Below are 11,987 nucleotides of genomic sequence, written 5' to 3' on the forward strand. Positions count from 1 at the left end.
TGACCAAAGGTGGGCAGAGGTGGCTGAAGGTGGCCACAGTGGCCGGAGGTGACCAAAGGTGGCCGGGGATAGCTACAGGTGACCCGAGGTGACCACAGGTGGCTGCAGGTGGCCAGAGGTGACCAAAGGTGGCCACAGTGGCTGGAGGTGACCGAAGGTGGCCACAGTGGCTGGAGGTGGCCAGGGGTGACCAAAGGTGACCGGTGGCCGGGGCTGCGGCCACCTCTGGCCACTGTGTGCAGCTTCCCTTGGTCGAATCCATAAATCCTTGTGTTGATGTTCATCTTCCTTTCTCAAGCTGCTTTTCACTGTTTTGTTAAGGCGTGAGATAAGCATCTTCCCTTTTATATATTCTAAAGCTATAGTTTCAAAAGATCCTTACTACAAGCAATATTCTAAAATTATACTTCTAAAGGTCTTTATTGCAAAACTCTTTAAGGCTTAACTACAAGCAGAAAGTTCCTGTCAAAAAGCAACATCCTTAAAGCTTTAATTCAAATGCTCCTAAATCAACTTAAGACTTATTAGGGTTAATTGTGATCAAAAGATAGGTTCAAAGGCCTTCTTCCATGCTTTATTTTTGTCAGTTATTATAAAAATTCGTCTTTATAATTGTCCCATGGTTGGTTTTCACACATGTTGCAATCATAAACACACACGTTGCCTGTATGTACCTGACATCAAACACAGATTTGAATTTCACAGGGTGAAGCGGGAGAAGGGCAACGAGGCAGCCGCGCTCCTCCGGGCAGCGCCGCCACGCGAGGCCGAGGCTTCACTAGGCCGCGCTAGGCCGCGCGTTGCTAAGCAACGCGTCGCGCTCTGACACCACTTCCTTTAGCGGTCGCTTAGCAACGCGTCGCGCTACTGACGTCACTTCCTCCTTCTCCCTCACCGGCGCCGCTATCATGGCGGCCGTGTCGGTATTCCCGTCCCCAGGCGAGCTCGGCGCGGCGCTGGCGCGGTCGGTGGCGGAGGCGGCGGCCGAGGCGGTGGCGAGCGGCGGCCGCTTCACGCTGGGGCTGTCCGGGGGCTCGCTGGTGCAGCTGCTGGCGCGGGAGCTGCCGCCCGCCCTCAGCGCCGTGGCCGGCTCCGAGCCGAGCCGTTGGCTGGTGGCGTTCTGCGATGAGCGCCTGGTGCCGCCCGAGCACCCCGAGAGCACCGGCGGCGCCTACCGGGTGAGCGCGGCTCCGCCACGGGCTGCGGGACTCCACCGGTCCCTCCCAGTTCGGCCCAGTTCCCCCTCAGTCCCTCCCAGTCTGGCCCAGTTCCCCCCATTTCCCTCCCACTCTCCCCCTCAGTGCGTCCCAGTCTCCCAGTTCCTCCCAGTTCAGCCCAGTTTGGCCCAGTTCCCCCATTTCCCTCTCAGTCTCTCCTGACTTCTCTCAGTCCCTCCCAGTGCTCCCAGTTCCTCCCAGTTTGGCCCAGTCTGGCCCAGTCCCCTCTCGGTCCCTCCTGACTCCCCTCAGCTCCTCCGAGTTCCTCCCAGTGCTCCCAGTTTGGCCCAGTCTGGCCCAGTTTCCCCCTCAGTTCCCCTCAATCCTTTCCCAGTCCTTCCTGACTCCCCTCAGCTCCTCCCAGTGCTCCCAGTTCCTCCCAGTTTGGCCCAGTTCCCCCATTTCCCTCTCAGTCTCTCCTGACTTCTCTCAGTCCCTCCCAGTGCTCCCAGTCTGGCCCAGTTCCTCCCAGTTTGTCCCAGTTCCCCCCTCAGTCTCGCCGAACTCCCCTTAGCGCCTCCCAGTGCTCCCAGTTCCTCCCAGTCTGGCCCAGTCCCCTCCCAGTCTCCTAACCCCCCTCAGTTCCTCCCAGTTCCTCCCAGTCTGGCCCAGTTCCCGCCATTTCCCTCCCAGTCCCTCCTGACTCCCCTCAGCTCCTCCCAGACTCTCCCAGTCCATCCCAGTTCAGCCCAGTCTGGCCCAGTCCCCCCATTTCTCTCCCAGTTTCTCCTGACTCCCCTCAGCTTTTCCCAGTCCCTCCCAGTGCTCCCAGTTTGGCCCAGTTCCCCCCCCAGTTCCCTCCTGGTCCCTCCTGGCCCCCCTCAGTCCCTCCCAGTGCTCCCAGTTTGGCCCAGTCTGGCCCAGTTTCCCCCAGTCCCTTCCCAGTCTCTCCTGACTCCCCTCAGCTCCTCCCAGTACTCCCAGTTTGGCCCAGTTCCCCCCATTTCCCTCCCAGTGCTCCCAGTAACCCTGCCCTGCTCTCTCCCAGTCCCTCCCAGTGCTCCCAGTTTACCCAGTTTAACCCTTTCAGGCCCAGCTGCTGTCCCAGTTTAACCAGTTTAACCCTTTCAGTCCCAGCTCCTGTCCCAGTTTAACCCTGCCCAGTTTGCCCAGTTTACCCAGTGCTCCCAGTTTAACCCCTCCAGTTCCAGCTGCTGTCCCAGTTTAACCAGTTTAACCCCTCAGGCCCAGCTGCTGTCCCAGTTTAACCCTTTCAGTGTTCCCAGTTTACCCAGTTTAACCCTTCCCAGTGTTCCCAGTTTAACCAGTTTAACCCCTTCAGGCCCAGCTGCTGTCCCAGTTTGCCCAGTTTAACCCCCTCAGTCCCAGTGTTCCCAGTTTAACCAGTTTAACCCTTTCAGTGTTCCCAATTTAACCTTCCCAGTGTTCCCAGTTTAACCAGTTTAACCCCTCAGGCCCAGCTGCTGTCCCAGCTCGCTGCCCCCCCCCAGGTGCTCTGGGTCCGTTCCGAGCTGGGCCCGGCCGAGGCTGCGCGGGAATACGAGGGCAGGCTGAGACAGGTACTGGGCAAACTGGGAGCACTGGGAATGGGACTGGGAGCACTGGGAGGGACTGGGATGGACTGGGAGCACTGGGAATGGGACTGGGAGCACTGGGAATGGGACTGGGAGCAGCTGAGACAGGTACTGGGCAAACTGGGAGCACTGGGAATGGGACTGGGAGCAGCTGAGACAGGTACTGGGCAAACTGGGAGCACTGGGAATGGGACTGGGAGCAGCGGAGACAGGTACTGGGCAAACTGGGAGCACTGGGAATGGGACTGGGAGCACTGGGAATGGGACTGGGAGCACTGGGAATGGGGCAACTGGGAGGGACTGGGATGGACTGGGAGCACTGGGATGGACTGGGAGGGACTGGGAACGCTGGGAATGGGGACTGGGGCAACTGGGAGCACTGGGAGGGACTGGGAGCGCTGGGAATGGGACTGGGAGCACTGGGAATGGGACTGGGAGGGACTGGGAGCACTGGGAATGGGACTGGGGGCACTGGGAATGGGACTGGGAATGGACTGGGAGCACTGGGAGGGACTGGGAATGGGACTGGGAGCACTGGGAGGGACTGGGAATGGACTGGGAGCAGTGGGAATGGACTGGGAGCACTGGGAATGGGCACTGGGGGGACTGGGAACACTGGGAATGGGCACTGGGGATACTGGGAGCACTGGGACTGGGCACTGGGAGAGACTGGGGATACTGGGAATGGGCACTGGAGGGACTGGGGGAACTGGGAGCACTGGGAATGGGATTGGGAGGGACTGGGAGCACTGGGAATGGGGCTGGGAGCAGTGGAGACAGATACTGGGCATACTGGGAGCACTGGGAGGGACTGGGAATGGGACTGGGGCAACTGGGAGCACTGGGAATGGAACTGGGAGGAACTGGGATGGACTGGGAGCAGCTGAGACAGGTACTGGGGATACTGGACAAACTGGGAGAGACTAGGAGGGACTGGGAATGGGACTGGTAGGGACTGGGAGGGACTGGGAGCACTGGGAATGGGCACTGGGCGGACTGGGAGGGACTGGGAATGGGCACTGGGATCAGTCCCTGGGCTGAACTGGTCCAGACTGGTCCATATTGATCCGTACTGGTCCATACTGGTCTGAACTGGTCCGTACTGGTCCAGACTGGTCCATACTGGTCCGTACTGGTCCATACTGGTCCATACTGGTCCAAACTGGTCCATACTGGTCCATACTGGTCTATATTGATCCGTACTGTTCCATACTGGTCCATATCGATCTGAACTGGTCCGTACTGGTCTGTACTGGTCCATATTGATCTGAACTGGTCCGTACTGGTCCAAACTGGTCCAAACTTGTCCGTACTGGTTTTGCAGGCGTTCCCAGGCGAGGACCCCCCCCAGTTTGACCTGCTGCTGTTGGGGGTGGGGCCGGACGGTCACACCTGCTCGCTGTTCCCGGGACACGCCCTGCTCCAGGTCACCCCAATTCCCAAATTCCCAAAATTCCCAAAATTCCTGGAATTCTGAGAATTTCCCCACCATTTTCCTTCCATTTCTCCTGCTTTTCCTGTTTTTTTTTTTTTTTCACATTTTTTCTGTATTTTCCTGTCATTTTTCCTGTTATTCCTCCCATTAATTTTCCCCATTTTCCCATTAATTTTCCCTATTTTCCCCATTATTTTTCCCATTATTTCCCCATTATTTTCCCATTCTTTTCCCTTTTTTCCTGTTATTTTCCCCCATTTTTCCCGTGTTTTCCGTCATTTTTCCTATTATTCCTCCCATTATTTTTCACCATTTTCTTGTTATTTTTCCCATTATTTTCCCCATTATTTTCCCATTAATTTTCCCTATTTTTCCCATTGTTTTCCCCATTATTTTCCCATTCTTTTCCCATTTTTCCCATGTTTTCCTGTCATTTTTCCTATTATTCCTCCCATTATTTTTTCCCATTTTCTTGTTATTTTCCCCATTATTTTCCCATTCTTTTCCCTTTTCTCCTGTTATTTTTTCCCATTTTTCCTGTTTTTTCCTGTTATTCCTCCCATTATTTTCCCCATTATTTTCCCATTAATTTTCCCTGTTTTTCCCATTATTTTCCACATTATTTTCCCATTCTTTTCCCCATTATTTTCCCATTCTTTTCCCATTTTTCCCGTGTTTTCCTGTCATTTTTCCTGTTATTCCTCCCATTATTTTCCCCATTATTTTCTTGTTATTTTTCCCATTATTTTCCCCATTGTTTTCCCATTATTTTCCCTTTTTTCCTGTTATTTTCCCCCATTTTTCCCGTGTTTTCCTGTCATTTTTCCTATTATTCCTGCCATTATTTTCCCCATTATTTTCCCATTAGTTTTCCCTGTTTTTTCCCATTATTTTCCCCATTATTTTCCATTCTTTTCCCATTTTTCCCGTTTTCTTCCTGTAATTTTTCCTATTATTCCTCCCATTATTTTTTCCCATTTTCTTGTTATTTTTCCCATTCTTTTCCCATTCTTTTCCCTTTTCTCCTGTTATTTTTTCCCATTTTTCCCATGTTTTCCTGTCATTTTTCCTATTATTCCTCCCATTATTTTCCCCATTTTTCCCATTAATTTTCCCTATTTTTCCCATTATTTTCCCCATTATTTTCTCATTCTTTTCCCGTGTTTTTCTGTCATTTTTCCTATTATTCCTCCCATTGTTTTTTCCCCATTTTCTTGTTATTTTTCCCATTATTTTCCCCATTATTTTCCCATTATTTCCCCATTATTTTCCCCATTATTTCCCCTATTTCCCCCCTTATTTTTCCCATTATTTTCTCAAATTTTCCTGTTATTTTTCCCATTATTTTTCCCTGAATTTCCCTGTTACTTTCCTGATATTTTCCCCACAATTTCCCATTGGATTTTTCCCAATTTTCCTGTGTTTTCCCCATTTCCAGGAGCAGAATTCCTGATTTCCCACCTGGGGGACTCTCCCAAGCTCCTCTCCATGGGTTCCTCCTTTCCCTTTATTTCCCATTATTTTTCCCATTAATTCCTCATTATTTTTCCAATTTTTCCCTTTATTTTCCCCTGGATTTTCCCCATGACTTTTTCCCAATTTCCCATTAATTTCCCCAATATTTTCCCTGTTATTTTTCCATTATTTTCCCCATTAATCCCATTATTCCCATTCCCATTCTCCCATTATTTCCCCATTTTTTCCCATTATTTTCCCCTATTTTTCCCATTCCCATTTTCCTGTTATTTTCCCATTATTTTCCCTTTATTTTCCCCATTATTTCCCCTATTTCCCCCCCTATTTTTCCCATTATTTTCTCAAATTTTCCTGTTATTTTCCCATTATTTTCCCATTATTTTCCCCATTTTCCCCCATGTTTTTCCCATTATTTTCCCCGTTTTTTGTGCTATTTTCCCCCTATTTTTCCCCGTTATTTCCCCTCGGATTTTTCCCCATTTCCCCTTGGTTATTTTCCCAATTTCCCGTGTTTTTTCCCACTTTCAGGAGCAGAATTCCCATTTCCCACCTGGAGGACTCTCCCAAGCCCTCCCCAGGGTTCTCTTTCCCTTTATTTCCCATTATTTTTCTCATCATTTTCCCCATTTTCTGTTATTTTTTTCCCCATGATTTTCCCATTATTTTTTTGTGCTATTTTCCCCATTATTTTCCCCTGGATTTTCCCCATTTCCCATTATTTTCTCAAATTTTCCTGTTATTTTTCCCATTATTTTCCCCATTATTTTCCCATTATTTTCCCCATTTTCCCAATTGTTTTTCCCTGGATTTTTCCCATTATTTTCCCCATTTTTTGTGCTATTTTTCCCTGAATTTCCCCCATTATTTTTTCCCAATTTCCCACTATTTTCCCCTTGTTTTTCCTGTTGTTTTTTCCCATTATTTTCCCAATTTTTCCCATTATTTTCCCATTATTTTCCCATTATTTTCCCATTATTTTCCCCATTATTTCCCCCCCTATTTTTCCCATTATTTTCTCAAATTTTCCTGTTATTTTTCCATTATTTTTCCCATTATTTTTCCCATTATTTCCCATATTTCATCCCCTATTTTTCCCATTATTTTCTCAAATTTTCCTGTTATTTTTCCCATTATTTTTCTGACTATTTTTTCTCATTCTTCCCCATTTTTTCCCATTATTTTCCCCTGGATTTTCCTATTATTTTTCCCATTATTTCCTCATTATTTCCCCCATTATTTCTCCCAACACTTTTCCCATTTTCCCCTATTATTCCCCCATGATTTTCCCCAATATTTTCCCTATTACCTTTCCATTATTTTTCCCATTTTTCGTGTGTTTTTTTCCATTATTTTCTCAATTTTTCCCTGAATTTCCCTGTTACTTTCCTGATATTTTCCCCACAATTTCCCATTGGATTTTTCCCAATTTCCCGGTGTTTTTCCCCATTTCCAGGAGCAGAATTCCCTGATTTCCTTCCTGGAGGACTCTCCCAAGCCCCTCCCCAGGGGCTCCTCCTTTCCCTTTATTTTCCATTATTTTCCCATTATTTTTGCTTGGATTTTCCCCTTTTTCCCCCATTATTTTTCTCATTATTTTTCCATTTTTTTCCCTTGAATTTTCTCCTGCTTTTCCCATTATTTTTCCCATTTCCTCCATTATTTTCCCCTGGATTTTCCCCATTTCTTGTGCTCTTTTCCCTATTATTTTTTTCCATTATTTTTTCCATTATTTTTTTCCATTATTTTCCCCCTAAACCTTCCCTGTTTTTTCCCATTCTTTTTCCCATTTCCTCCATTATTTTCCCCTGGATTTTCCCCCTTTTTTTCCCCAATTTTCCCCATTATTTTTTCCATGATTTTCCCAATTTTTTGTGCTGTTTTTCCCTGAATATCCCCCATGATTTTCCCCATTTTTCCCATTATTTTTCCCATTTTCACTGGGTTTTTTCCCCCATTTTTTGTGCTATTTTCCCCCTGTTTTTTCCCCATGATTTCCCATTGGATTTTTCCCAATTTCCCGGTGTTTTTCCCCATTTCCAGGAGCAGAATTCCCTGATTTCCCACCTGGAGGACTCTCCCAAGCCCCTCCCCAGGGGTTCCTCCTTTCCCTTTATTTCCCATTATTTTTCCCATTAATTCTCCCATTATTTTTCCAATTTTTCCCTTTATTTTCCCCTGGATTTTCCCCATGACTTTTTCCCAATTTCCCACTATTTTCCCATTGTTTTTCCTGTTGTTTTTTCCCATTATTTTCCCCATTTTCCCCATGATTTTTCCCTGAATTTTCCCTTTTACTTTCCTGATATTTTCCCCATGATTTCCCCCTGGATTTTTCACAATTTTCCCATTTTTTCCCCATTTCCAGGGGCAGAATTCCCTGATTTCCCACCTGGAGGACTCTCCCAAGCCCCTCCCCAGGGGCTCCTCCTTTCCCTTTATTTCCCATTATTTTCCCATTATTTTTGCTTGGATTTTCCCCTTTTTCCCCCATTATTTTTCTCATTATTTTTCCAATTTTTTCCCTTGAATTTTCTCCTGCTTTTCCCATTATTTTTCCCATTTCCTCCATTATTTTCCCCTGGATTTTCCCCCTTTATTTCCCCAATTTTCCCCATTATTTTTTCCATGATTTTCCCAATTTTTTGTGCTGTTTTTCCCCGAATATCCCCCATGATTTTCCCCATTTTTCCCATTACTTTCCCATTATTTTTCCCATTACTTTCCCATTATTTTTCCCATTTTCACTGGGTTTTTTCCCCCATTTTTTGTGCTATTTCCCCCTGTTTTTTCCCCTCGGATTTTTCCCAATTTCCCGGTGTTTTTCCCCATTTCCAGGAGCAGAATTCCCTGATTTCCCACCTGGAGGACTCTCCCAAGCCCCTCTCCAGGGGTTCCTCCTTTCCCTTTATTTCCCATTATTTTTCCCATTAATTCTCTCATTATTTTTCCAATTTTTCCCTTTATTTTGCCCTGGACTTTCCCCATGACTTTTTTCCAATTCCCCATTATTTTCCCAATATTTTCCCTGTTATTTTTCCCATTAATCCCATTATTTTCCCGTTATTTTCCCATTAATTTTCCCTATTTTTGCCATTCCCATTCTACCATTATTTTCCCCTATTTTTCCCATTATTTTCCCCTATTTTTCCCATTCCCATTTTCCTGTTATTTTCCCATTATTTCCCCCCCTATTTTTCCCATTATTTTCTCAAATTTTCCCATTATTTTTCCCATTATTTTTCCCATTATTTCCCAAATTCTCCCATGATTTTCCCCATTTTTTGTGCTCTTTTCCCCTGGATTTTTCCCATGATTTCCCCCTGGATTTTTCACAATTTCCCTTCATTTTTCCCATTATTTTCCCTGTTATTTTTTCAAGTTTCCCATTATTTTACCATTATTTTTCCTGTTATTTTTCCCATTATTTTCTCCTGTATTTCCCCCATTTTTCCTGTTATTTTTCCCTGGATTTTCCCCATTTTTTGTGCTCTTTTCCCTATTATTTTTTTCCATTATTTTCCCCCTAAACCTTCCCTGTTTTTTCCCATTATTTTCCCCTGGATTTTCCCCTTTTTTTTCCCTTTATTTCCCCAATTTTCCCCATTGTTTTTCCCATTATTTTCCCCGTTTTTTGTGCTATTTTCCCCCTGTTTTTTCCCCACAATTTCCCATTGGATTTTTCCCAATTTCCCGGTGTTTTTCCCCATTTCCAGGAGCAGAATTCCCTGATTTCCCACCTGGAGGACTCTCCCAAGCCCCTCCCCAGGGGCTCCTCCTTTCCCTTTATTTCCCATTATTTTTCCCATTAATTCTCTCATTATTTTTCCAATTTTTCCCTTTATTTTCCCCTGGATTTTCCCCATGACTTTTTCCCAATTTCCCACTATTTTCCCATTGTTTTTCCTGTTGTTTTTTCCCATTATTTTCCCCATTTTCCCATTATTTTTCCCATTCCCATTCTCCCATTATTTTCCCCTATTTTTCCCATTCCCATTTTCCTGTTATTTTCCCATTATTTTCCCCATTATTTCCCCCCCTATTTTTCCCATTATTTTCTCAAATTTTCCTGTTATTTTTCCCATTATTTTTCCCATTTTTTTTCTGACTATTTTTTCTCATTCTTCCCCATTTTTCCCCATTATTTTCCCCTGGATTTTCCTATTATTTTTCCCATTATTTCCTCATTATTTCCCCCATTATTTCTCCCGATACTTTTCCCATTTTCCCCTATTATTCCCCCATGATTTTCCCCAATATTTTCCCTATTACCTTTCCATTATTTTTCCCATTTTTCGTGTGTTTTTTTCCATTATTTTCTCAATTTTTCCCTGAATTTTCCCTGTTACTTTCCTGATATTTTCCCCATAATTTCCCCCCGGATTTTTCCCAATTTTCCCATTTTTTCCCCATTTCCAGGAGCAGAATTCCCTGATTTCCCACCTGGAGGACTCTCCCAAGCCGCCTCCCCGGCGGGTGACGATGACGCTGCCGCTGCTCAACGCGGCCAAATCCGTCCTGCTCGTGGCCACCGGGGCTGCCAAGGCCCCTGTGATCAAGGTTTGGGCTGAAATCCTGAAATTTTGGGCAAAATCTGGGATTTTGGGGGTTAAATCGGGATTTTTGGGGTTAAATCCCATTTTTGGGGGGTTTAAATCCCATTTTTGGGGGGTTTAAATCCCGATTTTTTGGGGGTTAAATCCCATTTTTGGGGGTTAAATCTTGTTTTTTATTGGGTTAAATCATGGTTTTTTGGGGTTATAATTTTGATTTTTGGGGTTAATTCCCAAATTTTTGGGTTCAATCCCTGCTGCTCGTGGCCACCGGCGCTGCCAAGGCTCCTGTCATCAAGGTTTGGGCTGAAATCCTGGGATTTTGGCTTAATTCCCATTTTTGGGGGTTAAATCTGGATTTTTGGGGTTAAATCCCATTTTTGGGGGTTAAATTCCATTTTTGGGGGGTTAAATCCCATTTTTGGGGGGGTTAAATTCCATTTTTTGGGGGGTTAAATCCCATTTTTGGGCGTTAAATTGTGGGTTTTTTTGGGGTTATAATTTTGATTTTTGGGGTTAAATCCTGGGAGTTTTAGGGTTAAATCCCTGATTTTTGAATTATTTTGGGGGATTTTTAGCTCCAATCCTGGATTTTTGGGGTTAATTCCCAAATTTTTGGGTTCAATCCCTGCTGCTCGTGGCCACCGGGGCTTCCAAGGCTCCTGTCATCAAGGTTTGGGCTGAAATCCTGAAATTTTGGGCAAAATCTGGGATTTTGGGGGTTAAATCCTCCATTTTTGGGTCACATCCCAAATTTTGGGGGTTAAATTCCAGATTTTTGGGGTTTAAATCCCGGTTTTTTGGGGTTCAATCCCTTTTTTTGGGGTTAAATCGATGATTTTTTGAGGGTTAATCCCAGATTTTTTGGGTTATTTTCTGGGGGTTTTGGGGTTAATTCCCAGATTTTTGGCTTAAATCCGGGATTTTTGGGGTTAACTCCAGGATTTTGGGGGTTAATTCCCCATTTTTGGGGTGAAATTCAGGATTTTTGGGGTTCATTCCCATTTCTCATCTCCGCCAAATCCATCCTGCTCGTGGCCACCAAAGCCCTGTGATCAAGGTTTGGGCTGAAATCCTCAATTTTGGGGTTTTTGGGTGTAAATCCCTTTTTTTGGGATTTAAATCCTATTTTTTGGGGGGTTAAATCCCATTTTTTGGGCATTAAATCCTGGTTTTTTTTGGAGACACATCCTGGAATTTTGGGGTTAAATTGGTGATTTTTGGGGATGATTTTTGGGGTTAATTCCAGGATTTTTGGTGTTAATTCCCAGATATTTTGTATTAATTCCCATTTTTGGGGGTTAAATCGGGATTTTTGGGGTTAAATCCTGTTTTTTGGGGGGTTAAATCCCATTTTTGGGGGATTAAATCCCATTTTTGGGGGGTTAAATTCCATTTTTGGGGGTTAAATCTTGTTTTTTATTGGGTTAAATCATGGTTTTTTGGGGTTATAATTTTGATTTTTGGGGTTAATTCCCAAATTTTTGGGTTCAATCCCTGCTGGTCGTGGCCACCGGGGCTGCCAAGGCCCCTGTGATCAAGGTTTGGGCTGAAATCCTGGGATTTTGGGCAAAATCTGGGATTTTGGGCGTTAAATCGGGATTTTTGGGGTTAAATCCCATTTTTGGGGGGTTTAAATCCCATTTTTGGGGGGTTTAAATCCCGATTTTTTGGGGTTAATTCGTGTTTTTTTGGGGTTATATCCTTGATTTTGGGGGTTAAATCCCAGATTTTTGGAGTTATTTTGGGGGATTTTTTGCTCAAATCCTGGATT

The 11,987-nt window shown here is 45.2% G+C and overlaps 1 protein-coding gene across 1 annotated transcript; it reads left to right on the forward strand.

Moving 5' to 3' along the window:
• Nucleotides 1-908: 908 nt before the first annotated feature.
• On the forward strand, nucleotides 909-10,268 carry LOC135441814 (6-phosphogluconolactonase-like; the record flags this gene model as incomplete). The annotated part of the gene is made up of 4 exons (XM_064701364.1): nucleotides 909-1,178; nucleotides 2,633-2,737; nucleotides 4,077-4,178; nucleotides 10,080-10,268. Coding segments are annotated over exons 1-4 (666 nt in total), but the record flags the coding sequence as incomplete, so codon positions are not given.
• Nucleotides 10,269-11,987: the final 1,719 nt, after the last annotated feature.

The sequence above is a fragment of the Zonotrichia leucophrys genome, unplaced genomic scaffold (assembly GCF_028769735.1).
Source record: "Zonotrichia leucophrys gambelii isolate GWCS_2022_RI unplaced genomic scaffold, RI_Zleu_2.0 Scaffold_555_33365, whole genome shotgun sequence".
Lineage (NCBI taxonomy): Eukaryota > Metazoa > Chordata > Aves > Passeriformes > Passerellidae > Zonotrichia > Zonotrichia leucophrys.